General features: G+C 50.8%; 7 protein-coding genes across 7 annotated transcripts; 5 read left to right on the top strand and 2 right to left on the bottom strand.

Moving 5' to 3' along the window:
• Positions 1-553: 553 nt before the first annotated feature.
• BABINDRAFT_160585 (uncharacterized protein) lies at positions 554-1,718 on the top strand (the record flags this gene model as incomplete). Its single annotated transcript, XM_019128323.1, has 1 exon — positions 554-1,718. One exon carries the CDS (start codon positions 554-556, stop codon positions 1,673-1,675), a length of 1,122 nt encoding a protein of 373 aa, XP_018986521.1. The 3' UTR covers positions 1,676-1,718.
• A 654-nt stretch (positions 1,719-2,372) lies between these two features.
• Positions 2,373-3,293, top strand: SOL1 (Sol1p; the record flags this gene model as incomplete). The annotated part of the gene is made up of 1 exon (XM_019130376.1): positions 2,373-3,293. The coding sequence occupies one exon, from the start codon at positions 2,373-2,375 to the stop codon at positions 3,291-3,293; it is 921 nt and encodes a 306-aa protein (XP_018986520.1).
• Positions 3,294-3,833: 540 nt separating this feature from the next.
• SRB9 (Srb9p) lies at positions 3,834-7,655 on the bottom strand (the record flags this gene model as incomplete). Its single annotated transcript, XM_019130375.1, has 1 exon — positions 3,834-7,655. The coding sequence occupies one exon, from the start codon at positions 7,653-7,655 to the stop codon at positions 3,834-3,836; it is 3,822 nt and encodes a 1,273-aa protein (XP_018986519.1).
• A 1,524-nt stretch (positions 7,656-9,179) lies between these two features.
• On the top strand, positions 9,180-12,353 carry BABINDRAFT_160582 (lipase ROG1 family protein). Its single transcript, XM_019128322.1, has one exon. The coding sequence runs from the start codon at positions 9,198-9,200 to the stop codon at positions 12,141-12,143; it is 2,946 nt and encodes a 981-aa protein (XP_018986518.1). The 5' UTR covers positions 9,180-9,197; the 3' UTR covers positions 12,144-12,353.
• Positions 12,354-12,614: 261 nt separating this feature from the next.
• Positions 12,615-12,936, top strand: BABINDRAFT_7012 (mitochondrial 54S ribosomal protein bL33m; the record flags this gene model as incomplete). The annotated part of the gene is made up of 2 exons (XM_019132548.1): positions 12,615-12,621; positions 12,710-12,936. 2 exons carry the CDS (start codon positions 12,615-12,617, stop codon positions 12,934-12,936), a joined length of 234 nt encoding a protein of 77 aa, XP_018986517.1.
• Positions 12,937-13,154: 218 nt separating this feature from the next.
• BABINDRAFT_121025 (uncharacterized protein) lies at positions 13,155-14,303 on the bottom strand. The gene has a single exon (XM_019126938.1). It carries the CDS (start codon positions 13,927-13,929, stop codon positions 13,312-13,314), a length of 618 nt encoding a protein of 205 aa, XP_018986516.1. The 5' UTR covers positions 13,930-14,303; the 3' UTR covers positions 13,155-13,311.
• Positions 14,304-14,677: 374 nt separating this feature from the next.
• Positions 14,678-16,855, top strand: ERG7 (lanosterol synthase; the record flags this gene model as incomplete). Its single annotated transcript, XM_019131648.1, has 1 exon — positions 14,678-16,855. One exon carries the CDS (start codon positions 14,678-14,680, stop codon positions 16,853-16,855), a length of 2,178 nt encoding a protein of 725 aa, XP_018986515.1.
• Between the last annotated feature and the right edge of the window lie 193 nt (positions 16,856-17,048).

Genomic DNA, 17,048 nt, shown 5'->3' with positions numbered 1-17,048 from the left:
ATATCTGCTGCCTGCCCTGTTGAAGCTGTTAGGCTCGTAGCCGCTGACGTTGGAGTTGCTCATAGTTCTATTCTTTTGGGTCCCGAGAGTATCCCCTTTTTTCCGCCGTCAATCAATAAAGTCAAGCTGTCTAGGCGTTATAACCTCTGCCGCATACACGAGGCGCTACATCAGCTGACCGATGACATTTTGCTCTCTGGATTCTCTATATCAATGTCTCTCCCACGTCGTATCATACCCACGCCGTCGACCCTATCTTACCACCTCACACTCCCTGTAAACATTCCAAAAACTTCCCAGAAACTTCTAAAAACACCCTAAAAGTTTTCTAACTGAGATTTTCTCGTTCCAATAGAACCAATTCCTGGACTTACTCTCGAGTTTAGCTCCAGAATCATCCCACCAGATTATTAATTCCCGTCCCACGTATGCCGCTCAAGCCGCCCCAAAACCGTGGCTCGGTTCTGTGCGAATTATCCTGCAGCCACTGTCACAACAAACATTAAGGCATCACCGAACTGCTCATACTCTATTTCTCTCTTCCTAAACCCAAATGGAGCATTTTGAAACCTACCACCGATACGCAACTTCTAAATCCGAAGTTTCCTACCACAATGATTTGGAAATACAACGCCAACTGCTTGTCAGGACGGCAGTGTTCTTCCGTGCGCTTCTTCAGCAAGACGTGCAGCTCCGCTTAGCTGACGCCCGTTTGCACACCGCCAGTGATGGCAAGCCCAGGTCAAAAACAGAGTACGAGGTAAAGTACCAGCAGATACTGGTTAAATTAAAGGAATCTCAGCTTGCCGCGGATAAGCTCAGACAGCAGGTGATCACGCAAAAGTCTGTGCTAGGGAGTAAGATAGATACGCTCAAGGCCAAACTTGAGGCGCTGGAAAAACGCATCACTTCTCCCTCACGTGTCAGACCAACAGCTCCACGGATCTCCCCTGGAACCCTCCCGTCACGGGGGCGAACCAGCGAGCACTCTACATTCTCCACGTCGCCTTATCTCAAACGGATTTCCTCCAGACCTGGGGTCAAAAGCAACATCTCACCATCGCGATTGCCATTGCCTTTGACCCACTTTACGAGGCCCAGAATTACCAAGCCACTTTTGTCCCCGAGAAACGCGACAGCACTCTCCCCGAGAGGCGGTCTCTCAGCGACCTCAACACCAAACGGTGTTTTGTCGCCCCTTTCCAAAATGCTCCAGTCGCGCCGAACCTCTACTGGATCCACCGGGAAAGCCCTCACGTCCAGACTCATGAACGTCACAAATGCCAGTGTCACAGAAATAAACCGGAGCGCGTCTCAGATTATGAAAAAGAAACCATTGTTTGACGATTTGGACGAGACGTTTGGTGACACCCGTGAAGCCGAGGATGCCGTGTTCACCAACTCGCTCCAGCGAGTAGACTTGCTTCTGGAGAGCCCGGAGCACAACAACCTTAAGCGGATTGTGAGACAACACAGCCGGCCGAGTCTGGCGGATAAGTTGCAAAAGCGGAAGTTAAAGCCGTTGGGTGTGGCGGACCGCACGATTGTATTTCACGACGGAGACATCGAGGACATGCACGAGGTGTATAGGAATACTCCTAGTAAGGCGAAAATTCCGAGCGCACGGGACATTAGCCCCGTGAAAAGAGATGGGAAGACTAAGTTTAAGATCTAGAAGGATGAGTGGGTATGAAAATAAATTTCCGGTATGTGTCGTAGAATGTAGTTCAATATTGTAACTTGGCGCTTTGTCAAGAGTTATTATCTAAAACAGCCTATCAAAGAGTACTGGTACGACCCGGGAGGTTTACATGGTTGGTAACCTATCAATACGATTAATGGCTAGTATTTAATTTACTGCGTGATAGACAAGGGGTAATGTTATGTCGTTACAAGGGGGATTAATAGGTGGCTTGCGTGTAAACCATCAACTCTTGGACCCTTAAGCTTGTACCGATTTATTTCGGCTTCTCCGCTTGATAAAACTATTTCCAAAATTCATTAAGACACGTTTACTCTATTCCAAGATTCAGCCTGCTACACTATTTTCTCTCATAATCCCAACCTTCTGAAGGGAATCCCCATACATTGGTCTGATTCTACTTGATATCGCGATTTTTTTTTTCACGCCTTTTGCTTTGGTGTAAACTTGGATGTTCATGCAGGTAATTTAACCGAAAGCAGCAATTTTTTTGCGCGCCAGCCAGCCACTTTTGATTCTACACAGACGCGTCGGTTTCCGCGGAGATTTCTACACGAAAAAGGAGACTACAAATATAGGCCAACCACACGATTTTTCTCTATCATTAAAGTGCAAGCGTCGGATTTAAGATAAGAAAAGTCCTAACTTGACTACGTTCTTTGCTACAAACATGTCCAACCACTTTGTCCCGCAAACGCCTCCCAGATCATCGGCCTCGCACAAGAAACCGTTCTTGTACACGCCCAAGACCCCCCATGATAGCTTTTCCAAGAAGCTCCAGGCACGCACGCCGGCCAGTACGCGTATCCTCCAGAACAAACACATGATTTCGCCCGAGCAAACCCCCAGAAGAGGTTCCAGAAACCGCAAACAGGACGTTGATGCGATTGACTTCGGCGCTAGATTAGACATTGGGCCAGCCCCTAAGCTTTTTTTGCCCACGCCATCCACCATCGGTTCAGGGCGAGTGTACAATGCGTTGACCCAACAGGGCAAGACCAACAAACAGGCGCGGCTCCTCAGCGCTCGGACGGGAGTCTTTATCAGCTCGGACGAGGAGGAGGAGTTGGAGCAGGCGCTTCTGCTCGCAAAGAAAGACACGATGGCGCATCCACTGTTTACAGATCATTCACTGGTGAAAGATCTGTTTGATCCCCCTGGAAGAAAGTTGTCCTTCAGCCATGCCCGCTCCACATCACCGCTCGAGTCATCGCCGTTCTCGTGTCCCGCCACGCCACAGAAGAACATCATCACAGACAAGTTGGCGGCGGAGTGGTACGACAAGAACCAATGGTCATCGGACGAGGAGGAGGAGGAGGCTCATATCAGACGTAAACTGCTTGTCAATCCGTTCATTGGCAACGCCAAACCTCCCAGAAGCTCCTTCACGGATGAGAAAACATCCATCACGTATATCAACAAGCGAGGCGGAAAGGTTGTACGGCAGTTGGATGAGCAGGAACGCAAAGAGTATAGGCCAAAACGACTTATATTTGGTGAGTCCAATGACGACACCCATCGTTTAAGCGACGACTTTATGTCGCCTCGCGCGCGGGGACCTCATTCCAAGTTTGATGTATTCCAGGATTAATATCTTTGTTATTTTAACGGCATTTTCTTTATTTTCTGGTGGTTCCTGCCCCTTCATTTTTTCGTGTATACGCACATAATTAACGAGCAACGGGATCTGTGTAGTGGAGATCGAAATCTCGGGCGAGCTTAGAGTCGATTCGTGATCTAGGCTCTTTGATTCTTGAGCTTATTGGCTTGGTTGGAGTCCTCAATACATACAAATTTACAAGTAGTAAGCCCTGTTTGTATACTATCTTCAGGAATTGACCAGGAATTATGTATCCCAAAAAATACCTACTTCGTTAACCAATTAAAGCTAAAGGGACAAATCGTTAGGAGGTTAAAAACCGGTAAGCCAGGTATTGACAAGTACCATCAATTAAAATGCATCTAGAGTTTCAGATTAAAATGCATCTGGAGTTTTAGATTAAAATGCATTTAGAGTTTCACTGCCATGTCATCAATCATATTTTATAGAGCAAGGGTATTACACGAAACACTAACAAATCACACCCCATTACAATACGAATAGACACCAGCCATGAATATAAACCTATAATTATTGCTCCACACGAAGATGCACCAAGAAGCGGAGACACTTCTGCACGGCTAAAACGTGCCACGGGACAAGCGACGGCTCGCGTGCGACACCCCACACCGCGCTCAACGCGGCCAAGTTGCGGTACTGAGCCATCATCGCGCGGAGCAATTCGGTAGAACTGCAACTTCCCGAGCAGCTCAACAAATTGAGCTCAAACACAAGCATATCATCGGAGTCCGACGCTGGTTTCATGAGAAGGCCGGTCTGGAGAGCCATGCGCGTTTGCTGATTCGACAACGCCAACGGGTGGCGTAAAACAGCACCGCTGACCGCGTCCGCAAGGTCGACCAACGTCGCGTCCGTGTCTTCGTACGCCGTATGTGGCATGCCGAGCACACACGCATCCGGTCGCTGCGCGCGCACCAATGTCTTCAGGCTTGGGTTTACCGCCATCACAATCAACGAAAGGTCTTTATTCTTGTTATTAGACGACAACCGCCGCCACTGAACCAACTCATCATCGGGAATAATATTGCTCAACCGCGTGAGCACCAAGAACTTGTTACCCCCATGCCCACGCGTCAAGCGCAACGTCTCCTGCCAGATGTCGTTTGACACGTCCTCAAAGCTCTTAATCAGCCCCGTCGACGGGTTGCCGAGCTTACCGAGACTGGGCGAGCAGTACCACGCCTTGGTCAGCCGCGAACTACCCCACTGGTCCAGCCACACGGCCACGCACCAGTTCTTGTCAATCGACCGCTCGTACGCCAAATGAATGTAGACATCCTCAGACATAAGCGAGGCCTTCGGATGCGATCCCACACGGAAGGCGATGCTCTTCGGAAGTGTTTTCAGAAGCGTCGCAAACGGCGCGCCGGGAATCTTGTTGTACATTGTGAGCACGAAACGTTCGAGACGCGCGGCTGAGATTACCGAAATTGTCTCGGGCTGGGCGAAAAAGTCACCCGGGACCACGTGCTGCACGACACGGATTGGAAGCCGGTCTTTCTTCTTGTGGAAGAGCGTCACGTTGAATTCAAACACCTTGGTGAGGCGCGCGGTCTCCACGACCGCGCGCGCACCGCCGAAAAAGTCCGCAAACAAAAGCACGATTGGCTGTTCGCGTTCCGGGGCATCAGCGGGAAGCGCCACGTACTCCTCCTGGAGCGTGCGTGCAAGCTCGGTGAGGCGCGCACCGACGAGCTCGTAGTACTCGGTTTCACCGGAAGGCGCGGGGATGCTGAGAATTCCGTCGCCCACGAGCGAAATAGCTCCGAGCTTACAGTGGCCGTAGTGCTGTATGACGGAGGAGAGAAAGTAGCGGCTTTCGGCGGCGGTCGCTGTGAGGGAGACAAGGAGGATACGGAGGTTCTTGGGGCCGGAGAGGGGGTTGAGGCCAAGGTACTTCCAGAGCTGGACACCAGTGGGTTTAATTTTGACAGCCTGGTTGAGCTTTTTAAGTTTAAAGGAGGGTTGGGGGTATTCGATGAGCGAAGGCGAGGACGCACCAGTAACCGTGCCTGGGAAAATGGTAAGCTCTGGGCTAGGCGAGAAACCCGGGACAGGCGAAGGGCTGGGGGAAGTCACCTGGTCGCCATTGGCCTTGCCCGGAAAACCATTGGTCTCGCCCGGAACTTCTCCAAGGCTCGGCTTCACCTCGTCTAGGCTCGTGCCGAGGAAGTCCCACAGCTCGCCGTCCCCGCCCCCCACCAACTCATTCAACTCCACACCGCGCGAAGCAAAACACCGTGCAAACACCTCACGGAACCCCACGGATACCGCGCCAAACTCGCACGACTCTGCCTCACCCAAAAATCCATCGTCCCAAACCAACCCGTCTGCGAGCACCGGCAACAAGTCATTCAACTCGTTAAAGCGGATGGTTGGGTTTTCGGTGTAAAACACGTCGGGAATCAGGAACACATTGATCGAGCGAAGGAGAAGAGGGAGCCAGTTGGTGGACGCCAAGGACCCCTCACCACGCGCGCGCTTCACGGGCTTTTCGTCTATATTCGGCAGTGCGGCAGTAGACGACACGCCCAGGGTAGGTTTCAAGTCGAAGGGCTCGGCAAACGCAGATGGTGAGCCACGCACCAAGTCGTCGTTGTTGTTAGGCTCGGGCTCTCGTGCGCGCTTGCTCGGGGTGGATGTGTGTGCATGCGTCTCCGGGCCGTCTGAATGCGAGTCTGCATCGCTGTCGGAACCAGTCTCGTCTGAGCTGATTGCCGTGACCAGTCCCATTTTTTCGGGCACGTAGAAACGCCCGCCATTAACGTACTTGGCGTCCACGCCGCTCTTGATAATAGGGTTGAACGTAAGCGGTGAGAACGCCGACTGGCGACGCATGGGCGGGTTGGGCGACTCAATAGGAAGGGGCGCGCCTGGGTCGCGGTAGCAACCGGGGGTTTTAGGTGGTTGGATCATTTTGTCCATGGGGATGTCTAGGAGCGCGGGAGATGGCGGTGCAGGCGAAAGCGGTACAGGCGAAAGCACAGACCTAGCTGTATTTGTCGCGGCGGAGACGGCATCAGCACACGCCTCTCCGTTCGCGTCTACGCGTGCATTATTGACGACATCTTCGTGCGTGTCGTTCGCAGCATCCGGCTCTGTATCAGTCACGGCATCCGTGCGTGCATCGTTAACATCCTCTGGGCGTGGTTCGCTCGCGGTGTCATCCCTCGCAGCTTCGCCACTCGGGTATTCATCAAAAAAGTTAAAGTCTCCCTCGGTCACCTTCTCGTCCATTCCGTCGTCTCCAAACAACTCTTCGCTGAGATTCCCCCAGTCCTCCTCCGTCGACGGTGCGGGCACCAGCGTCATCGCGAGCGCAGCTGCATCCATGGGTGTAGCCATTGTGGACATCGGCGTGTTGACCGCCGATTGGAACTTCAAGTGCTCCAAGCGGATGGTGTTCGTGTGTTGCTGCCAGTTGCTAAAGTCATCGACCCAGCGGAGCGGGTCGGAAAACTCGGCCATCTCCATCGCGGCAGTGGCTACCGCGCCCTGGACGTAGCAGAGCTCGAGCGGCCAGATAACCAGCTTCGTATTGGCAAAGCCATTCTGAAGGAACTGACAGATGGCGGGTGTGAGGTTGTTGAGGTGGTTGAGGTTCGGCACGAGGCGCACCCACGTGAGCTGCGCCGGGTCCAGTGGGAGCGGGAGTGCCAGCGCGAGGCGGAGTGTCTGCACGAGTTGCGCGTAGTTCGCAGGCGGCGCCGCACGTGATTCTTGGAGCGTTTCGTCTGCGAAGTGCGCACGGATCCCCGAGGGTATGAGATAGATTGCATAGGCCCGTTCAGAGACGTCTTCGGGATCCGAGCTATCTGATGGGAGTTCCTTGAAGGTCCTTAGGTGGTGCTCCTTGCTACAGATGTTGAGGTAGAGGTCGCCTTGTGGGGTGAGGATCGGGTCGATGAGCACGACGCAGCGGCGGTCGGCCGGAAGAAGCGACACGCAGTGGTTTCCGAAGGGAGCGACGGCCTTTTCCAAGGTCAAACGTGTGAGTACAAGCTTCTTGACGGACTTGATGAAGGTGAGGTGGATGAACTGGAAGTTGGGCAGTTCTGCGGGTGGCGCCAGCTTCTGGAAGAACTTCAGCGGAGGAATGGTGCCGCTGCTCTGGAATTTGAGGTGGTACGAGGCAGGAATGGCAGGAAGGGGTGTGTCGTTGAGGGAGTAGACCCAGAGCTCTTTGGCATAGTAGGTGGCGAGGACATTTGGGGTGTGCGAGCGGAGGAGGAGCTCGGCCTCAAGCACGGACTGGTCGTCAGCCTTAGCTGAGGTATAGATGGAGTAGTTGACTTGCGCAAGGCGGGCGAGTTTTGCATAGTTGGTAGACATTTCAGACTCAATGGTGAGATGCTAAGGGGGGGATCTATTGTAGTGAACTGGGATGGTGCGAATCAGGGGGAAAGCGGCCGCAAAATAAGAGCTGCCTTATGAAGGTTAGACACCTCGGATCTGATTTAACGGATTAGTATTTCAGGGTTTTATCTCGTAGCTCTGGATGGTGAGCTAAAGCACTTGTCAGAAACGATCTAGTGGCTTTGAGTAAGATTGGGAATTCACGTATGTTGGGGGGTAAATATAGCTCCAGACTGGGATGAACGGCTATAGAGCCAAGCAGATCTGAGAAAGTATAGATGAAAATTCAGATATCCAACGTAGGAACGGCAATCTCCTATGGCAGACGTATTAGTGGCACTTTTGAGTATCCAGCTTAATTCGATTATAGGACGGCCAGTCTTGACTATGGAAAGGGAGCCTTTCCACTAGAAGTAAAGTCTCAGGAATTTGGCAAACTGATGGCCCTTATAACAATTGGGCCAAGCTGATCAAATAGGATGCAAATCTTGGATATAGCTAAGCTTTCTTCCGATGAGGGAGACAGGAGAATGGTCTTTGTGATGCCAATCGTAGGGAATCGAATTCAGGCACTGGATTGATGGCGCTGGATTGATGCTGGATTGACGGTAGTGTCACTTGTAATAAATAGATGGTGGTGAACCTTTGACGCAAGCTAGCTTCAAGGAACTTTGGCTCTTCTAAATGCAATTCGTTGAAGTTTACAGTCCCCTTTCAATGGTATGATGAGATCTGCTTTTGTTAGCCGCCGAAGATGCAAAATGGCGGAGAAATATGTCGGTGTGCGCACGTCATAAGGGCGGAAGGTAAAGCGTTCACCTCAGAAACAGTCACCCAGGGCTACACCATAAAATGCATAAGTAGTGATATTTTACTTCTGTTTAATCGATTTATTGACTAGTTATAGCGCTTTACTGTCCCTGTAAAGGAGCCAGTCAATTTCCACTTAAGTGAGTTACCCTAAGCTGGAAGGTTCGGCGTGGGCTGATGTCTGATACAGGAAATTGCGCCCAAGCGTGTGTCACCTAAGCTTGTCTGACCAGTTTTTTGGACCTTAAAGGCCGTTTATTTCTATGCCCCGTAGTTTGATATATAGGGCCCTAATGTTAAAAAAAATCTCAATCTTGACCAGTACTTATGACTAAAAAAAACCAGGTCCTAACCTCGAAAGAAATAATACATATACAAAACGCTGATAATGGCGATTGCGAAAGTCAACTCTAGTCTCAAATAGTTCAGAAAAGTCAATGAAGCTACTTATTGACCACTATCACAGCATCCATGGTGGATAACCCCCAGTCTTATACCAACCTCTCTTCACGATATCCAGCCCATTTACGCTAATGCTCGTCATAGGTATGCCCTGCATACTTGGGACTTCGGATGCGTTCGGAGTCCCATGCAACTCACATGCATGACCATCGCAATCTACTTGGGTCAACATTTGCCATATATATACAAACACCACCCGCTATGTACACACGGATTCAACCATCGAGAGAGAAATACCCGTGAACCATGTCTTCGATCATCTACAGCGACCTGAGCACCGCGCTGATCGGCGACGTCGCGCGCTACACGCTCACCTACGCGCCGGAGCCCGGTACGGTTCCCGCAACACAGCTCTACTTGCGCTTGCACAATCGTGAGTCGCTTGCACTCCGTGCGGCCGTGCTCAATGGTCCGTTTTTGCTCTACTGCGATGTGCGGCCTTTCCAGTTCTCTTCGCGGACCAAGTTTGAGCCGGTGAACCCGAAACAGGACCTTGAGGTGAAGTACGCTTTCAGCGTACAGCCGGGCGAGGCGTGGAACGCAACTCTACTCGTAAATCGCAACTCACAGCGGAGCACGGGAGTTTGGGAGTGGACGGTAGATGTGATTTCGCAGATTGTGACATCGCAGAAGGTCGGGATTGTGTACGATTTAGCATTTGGGCTCGACCGGAAAGAATTAAAGACGCACAAGCACTTGCCGAAGGCGGATATGAAGGATATGAAATTCTCGCTGAAAACTACAAGAGACTCGCGAGCACCAGCTAAGGAATCGATTCAGACGATAGCGGCTGTTCAAAGTGACAAGGATGACAAAGGTGATGAGGGTGACAAAGGTGATGAGGGTGATAAGGGTAACGAGAGTGACCCTAGTTGTAATGTCGCAGCAAATAAGGAAGCAAAAATCGTCGATGAGACCACCAAAGCTTTCGTTCTGTCATATTCCAATCAAACCAAAAACAGCATGGATGATAACGGGGAAATAAAGTTAGGTAAAGCGAGAGATATCAAAACAAGGGGTGATACTGCCAGAGTTTTCACTTCAGAAGAGATCCACAAGAGTGTTCTTATCCAGAAAGTGTTCTCGGAAGACCCGTTGGTGGAAGCTCGCCGTGAAGACAGCACTAATGAGATGAAAAGTAAAGACGGCCAATTATCTGTCCCGATATCTGGTTGTGTCAACTCTAAATCCCCGGGTGATGTTCTAGTTAAAGAACCCCCCAATCAAGTTAATGGCTTCTTCTCCGACTTTAGCTCTACAGGCTTTAGCCCAGACCACGACAGCACCACTAATGCCCCCAATCGCCCCATCAATCCAGTGAGTGGTATTACTGCAGACCCCAACGTCCTTCCACATGGACAAACCGGTGGATCCGCCAAAGAGTCTAATGCGTCCGACAGTGAATGCCTCGATGGTTCAGCTGGAGATGCCTCCCATAATCTCGCTGATCTTGCAGATGATGGTCCTACAGATGATCTAGTGGATTATTCCATTGGCTTAACTTGCACTAATAATGTCACCAAAGACGCGACTGATAGCTCGACCAACCAGTCTAGTGATCTTACCAATGAATCGGCTGGTAATACAGCAGATACCTCAGCTGGCTCCACCCACTCCCCCACTGGCTTGACTGTTATGAAGCAGAGTACGGATGATTTGTGGTCCCTCCCACCCCCCTTCCCCTCCCAGCCCGTCCACCTTGTTTTTATCACCCATGGCCTCTTCTCCAACCTCACTGCGGACATGCTCAGCCTCAAGGAATCGATCGAACATTATGCGCACGTTGTCGCGCACGGCCATGCAAACGTTATGGTGCGCGGCTTCCGCGGCAATGCGGGCCACACGGAAAAAGGTATCAAGTGGCTTGGCATCCGCGTGGCGCAGCATCTCGTCGCAACGCTCCGTGCAACGCCCTACACTATCGCACGCATCTCATTCATTGGCCACTCGCTTGGAGGGCCTGTTCAAGCGTACGCGCTTCGTTACGTGCTCTTTACCAATCCTGAACTCCTCGCGCGTGTGACTCCCGTCAACTTTATGTGTATCGCATCGCCAATGCTCGGGATCTTATCTGAAATGTCGCGTTTCTGGACGGTATTTCTCGATCTAGGAGCGTTAGGGAAGACTGGACGGGACCTATCGCTTTGCCATCAGCGCCCAGGACTCCATTCGTATACTTTAAAGTCAGATGAGGTGGAGACTGACGCGGATACAGATCTTACGCGGTATGAGGCGATGTTAGCGGAGTACACGAAGAAGCACGATATTCATTTGAAGCCGCTTTTGGAGATTCTTCCGTTGGATCCGTTGCATGGATGGTTGAAGCAGTGTAAAAAGTTGACGTTGTACGCAAATGTGGTTAACGATGGGATTGTGCCTTTACGCACGGCATCGTTGTTGTATCTTGATTGGAAGGCGTTGGATGATATTTCCAAGATTAGGGAGAGTAACAGGGGCGACCTGGAAGGGAGAAGGCGTAAGAGTGCGAATGCGAGTGGGAAAGAAGCGGATGCACGTGAGAACGCCAACAGCATGCATGGCTTGTCCGCCCCCGACCCCTCCAGCGATAGCGTCACAGACGTCGCGCCCAGAGACGATCCTCCTCATAAATCTATCAGCCGCTACCTCCGGGAGAAGTTTTCCACCCCCTCCCGGCTGTCGCTGACGATCGCCAAGGCGCACCGGACGCGGAAACAACACCACTACAAGAAAATCCTGGCTCACAGTCTTGGAAATCTCGAATCAGAACCGGACGAGGCCAGCATGGATGAAGGAGAGATCCAGCTCAATATTCCGCCAAAAGCGCTGGCGTTCATCTCCACCGTCAGAGTGCTACACGCCCCAATGCCCTCTACTGAGTACCTCTTCGATCCTTCCAGCCGGCCTGAAACGGTCTTCCACGACCGTTACTATCCAGCCTCCGCCATCAAATTTCACCACTCCAAGAAGAGCAAACTCGGACGGATGTTGTCATCGCACAAGTCGTACAAGCAGTATGAGATTGCGAATGCGTACCATGCGGACGTGACATGGCGGAAGATCTTGGTTGCGTTGCAGCCGGATTCACACAATAATATCGTAGTAAGGCGGCGCTTTGTTAATGCTTATGGCTGGGACGTGCTCGAGCACTTGGGGCAAAACTTCTTCGGGGTTGAAGCTGCAAGGGAGGAGATGGAGGGGGAAGGAGAATAAGAGGAAGTTTATCTTTTCCAGATATTTAAGTGATTTAGCGATTAATAATGAAGATTTTCCCAGAAATATTGATTGAAGATCGTTGTCGCATCAGGTTTGTGCTCTTCCTGGTAATTATCGATCTGTTCTTGGTTATTTATGTATTTGTATCTGTGTGTAAAGCAGTGTCACTCTTACAACCGGCTGGTTGAAAAACTAATCATATTCGGCCCACCATACACGCATAGAGTGGCTTTGAATAGTCTGGGCTGTCTTAACGTTAGACCCGTCACTGACTTTGATTTGTCTCCATGCCCTACTCTCGGCGACGCACCAGTTATACCACACATGCATGCACGACCAAATACGGAAATTCAATATCCTTCTGCATCCGGCCACCTCGAATGTATATAGTGCACAGTGAAAAATTCACACCCATTAAGATCAAGCTCCAGTTCGACCTCTAGACCTCAGAACCCACGAATACGCAAAATGGCCAGTATGTTGACTCAGTTTTCGAAACCAGATCATCTTTCTAGACGAACCCTGGTAAATCCTTCCTGCCAGCCCTACTAACACCTGTCTAGAAGCGAAGTCTAAGAAGACTGTCATCAAGTTGATTTCCTCCGCCGGTACCGGTTTCATGAAGTACTGCTTCAGATTACGTACCGCTCCACCAGTGAAACAGGTTAGATACGACCCAGTCGCCGCCAGACATGTTCTCTTTACCGAGTACAAAAAGAGAAGAGGTGCGGTCTCGCTCGGCATGGATTTCGCCAAGTTCTACGGTGAGCCAAAGAAGAGCGCTAAATAAGCTGAGCTATCTCTTAGTAAGGCAAGCACAATGCACCCAGCTTAGTGTTGGAATAACCGATTCTTTGAAGCCCAGCGCTCCGAGGGCCCCTGTATATATGATTCCGTTTTTCAGTTTGTACTTTATTAATCCCAGAATACGCTGGATGTCCGAAATGCGTGTAGGTTTTAGAGTCGAACGAGATTTAAGGAAAACTTATGGGAGTATACAACGCAGGCGTATAGGTATCGTTCCATACCAAAGGACGATAACTTTCAGTGACTTGTATTTTCCTCCACCATAGCTTATTCTCTGCGGATATTCAAGCATCTTAATCTACCAAATTGGTGTGAAATTGAATTTATACTGGCAGTTATTTACATCATTTCGAGTCCCTTAACTTATTTGAAACACAGACAAGAAATCCAAGTCGGGGCTTTTAATACACAAAACCACCGGAGGGACCATACCAAGGGCCAATCCCAAGAGCTTTTCCGGGAAAGTGTGGAAAAACACACAAGTTATCAAGAATAATAGGTACCAAACAGCACACACCGCTAGAACTGCTACCGTTATCCTTTTGAAAATCTTGCTAGATGAATCGTCGCGGGGTAGGCCTTTGACTCGTGCTAGTTCAATCACAGTTGTGAGCAGAAGTAACGAAAGACCAAACAAGTGCCCACTTATCTTGAAGCCTGTGGAACGGTAGATTGGGAGAATAAGAAATAAGTACAAGCCAGCAGCGTAGGCCACATATCCGGCGAGTTTCAGAGTCTGGCGTACCAAAACCGCGTGAAATGACACGTCTGTCTCCGTGTATTTTATTTCTAATAGCGATATGGCGGTGTACAAGGTGATAAAGACAATGATTCCGTAGTCTGCAAACATAAGGTTAAAGATATTGTGTTCCTCGGTTAAGTAGCCCAAACCATGACCCTTGAGAAGGAGTGATACGGGGGCCAGCACGATAGTGGTGACAGGGAAGGTCAATAAGAGGAGTACCAGCGTTGGCATTAGGAGGAGACGTTATCCAGGATGTTAATAATGGAGACTGAACCGGTAAATTTATTCCTAATGGGGTTAGTATTTTTTTTTTTTGGTTTTTTCGTTTGCTGTTTTTTTGACGGAGGGCTATCATTGAATCTCAGAGATGTTTCACTATTTGCTAAATAAAAAAGGAATGTCTGATCAGAAGTGGGTTGTCCACGGATGCATATAGCCAGCCTCAATGCTTGAACAAGGTTATTTCCATCCATATAGCCATTTCTGTAAATGAACCAGTAGCGAGCTCACAGATCCTTCTCACGCCAAAATGACGGTCAGTGTCAGCCATAACCAATTCCAAGTGTTTAATGGAAATCTATAAATATGTAATAGAACATCGCTCTGGTTCACTCGGCCCAAGACATGGCTAAGTGCCACCCCATATCCACCCCGAATGATTCAGGTACCTCAAGACGTACGGTAATCCCAATGGACCCTCGTTCCACATTCTCATCAAAAAAGAAACAAATAAAGCGATAACTGCTATACATACAATCGACTAGGTGATTGGATCCAATATCATCCCGAAAAGTCTGATCTCACAACGTTGAATGTCAAGTTTGGCACAGATCGATATGCTTTCAGATCCCTGCCTCTCGCGCGCGGCGCACCCGCTACGAGCCATACGATCGCTCGCGCATATATTTTTCTCCGCGTCTTCTCCTCCTTCCTTCTTCTCTCCTTCTCTTTTCCCCCTTTCTTGTTTCTGCCATTGGCCATGACCACCTACTACTCCGAGACAGTTGGCCTCGAACGCACAGACCCTTCATTGTGGCGGCTTCGCACCGATAGCCTCGGACGCGAACTCTGGGCGTATCTCTCGCCGGAAGAGGCTGCGCTCGAACCACAGTCTACCTACGTGCAACACCTTCTCCAGGTGCCCGAATTTCCGGCGCCGAAGCCGTTGCGTGCGCGGACACCGTTTGCCGCTGCACAGAATGGTGCGGACTTCCTCGCACTTCTCCAGGAGGACTCGGGGGTGTTTCCGTGCCAGTACAAAGGCCCGATGTTCATGACGATCGGCTACGTCGCGTCGCACTACTTTACGAAAACGGAAATCCCAGCTCACATCAAAATTGAGCTCATCCGCTACATTGTCAACACGGCGCACCCCGTGGATGGCGGCTGGGGGTTGCACTCTGTAGACAAATCAACCTGCTTCGGGACCACGATGAACTACGTGATTCTTCGTTTGCTCGGGCTCCCCGCGACACACGTGGTTGTGCGCAAGGCACGTAAGACTCTCCACCGCTTGGGTGGTGCGATCGGCAACCCGCACTGGGGCAAGGCGTGGTTGGCACTTTTGAACTTGTACTCGTGGGAAGGCGTCAACCCGGCGCCGCCAGAGATGTGGATGCTTCCGTACGCGGTACCGATCCACCCCGCGCGCTGGTGGGTGCATACGCGCGCTATCTACCTCCCTCTTGGCTATCTTTCGCTGTCGCGTGCGCAGTGCGCGCTTGATGATCTCTTGTCGGCGATCCGCACGGAAATCTACACACAGGACTACGCAAGCATCGACTTCAGCCGTCACCGTGACACCGTGTGCGGAGTTGATCTCTACTACCCGCACACTACGCTCCTCAACACCCTAAACGCGGGCTTAGTGGTGTACGAGAAGTACCTCCGCCCGAACTGGTTGTTGAAGCGTGCGCACCGCCGCGTGTTTGAGCTCATCCAGAAGGAGGTTGAGAATACCGACGGGTTGACTATCGCACCGGTTTCGCACGCGTTCGACTTGATTGTCGCGTATATCGAGGGTGGCAAGGACTCCCCGACGTACAAAATGCTCTACAGCCGTGTTAATGACACGCTTTTCCACGGCCCCCAGGGCATGGTGGTGATGGGTACCAACGGTGTGCAGGTATGGGATGCGGCATTCGCGGTGCAGTATCTCTTCATGGCAGGGCTTGCAGAGTTGCCGCGTTATCGCGGCGTGGTTGCGCGCGCGTACACACTTTTGCTCCACTCGCAGTTCGACACCGAATGCGTGCCGGGCAGTTTCCGCGATGCACGCGACGGTGGTTGGCCGTTTTCCACCAAGACGCAGGGCTACACCGTCAGCGACTGCTCGGCCGAGGCATTGAAGGCAATCATCATGGTGAAAAACTCGCCTGTCTTTGGCGATCTCCCGCAGATCGAAGACACTCGCTTGCACGCGACGGTGGATGTTTTGTTGAGTCTCCAGAATACCGGGTCTTTCCACTTTGGGTCCTTTTCCACCTACGAGAAGATCAAGGCCACCCCTATGTTGGAGTTAATCAATCCGGCGGAGGTTTTTGGTAACATTATGGTGGAATACCCATATGTGGAGTGCACCGACTCCTGTGTTCTCGGCTTGACCTACTTTAGGGAGCACTATGACTACCGCGCCGCGGAAGTTGACGCTGCGATTGCTAACGCGATTGACTACATTGTATCGCTGCAAGAGCCAGACGGCTCGTGGTACGGGTGCTGGGGGATCTGCTTCACCTATGCTGGTATGTTTGCACTTGAGGCGTTGGAAACTGTCGGACGTACGTATCAGAATGATGCCACGGTCAAGAAGGGGTGCGACTTTTTGGTTGCACGCCAGCTCATAGATGGCGGCTGGGGCGAGAGCATGAAGTCATGCGAAACCCATACATATGTTTCGACGCGTGCGGCGTTGGTCGTGCAAACTGCCTGGGCCGTAATCGGATTGTTGCTCGCGCAGTACCCGGACCGCACAGTGATAGCGCGCGGGGTGAAGGTGTTGATGGAGCGGCAAAAAGAGAATGGGGAGTGGGTGTTTGAGGAACCGGAGGGCGTGTTTAACCATTCATGCGCGATTGAGTACGCGAGTTATAAGTTTTTGTTTCCCATCAAGGCGTTGGGATTGTGGTGTGCGCGCTATGGGGATGGGCCGATCCATTAGCAGATGGATTAGGTCTTTGTTGGTAGGGTTTGTTTAAACTTCTTGCATGTCAAAACTGATTTCTTTGGGAAATTGGTGGTGATAATAACCCTCCTTTCCCTCTACGCAGAAGTGTAGGTTAATAAAATTATTATTATTATTATTATTATTATTATTATTATTATTATTATTATTATTATTATTATTATTATTA

The sequence above is a fragment of the Babjeviella inositovora genome (assembly GCF_001661335.1).
Source record: "Babjeviella inositovora NRRL Y-12698 unplaced genomic scaffold BABINscaffold_3, whole genome shotgun sequence".
NCBI lineage: Eukaryota > Fungi > Ascomycota > Pichiomycetes > Serinales > Babjeviella > Babjeviella inositovora.
Note: the sequence above shows the minus strand (reverse complement) of the source record. Positions and strands in the feature narration are given on the sequence as shown.

Excerpts from the sequence above, each read along its gene's own strand:
- BABINDRAFT_160582 (XM_019128322.1), top strand. The coding sequence starts at position 9,198 with ATGTCTTCGATCATCTACAGCGACCTGAGCACCGCGCTGATCGGCGAC.
- BABINDRAFT_121025 (XM_019126938.1), bottom strand. The coding sequence starts at position 13,929 with ATGCCAACGCTGGTACTCCTCTTATTGACCTTCCCTGTCACCACTATC.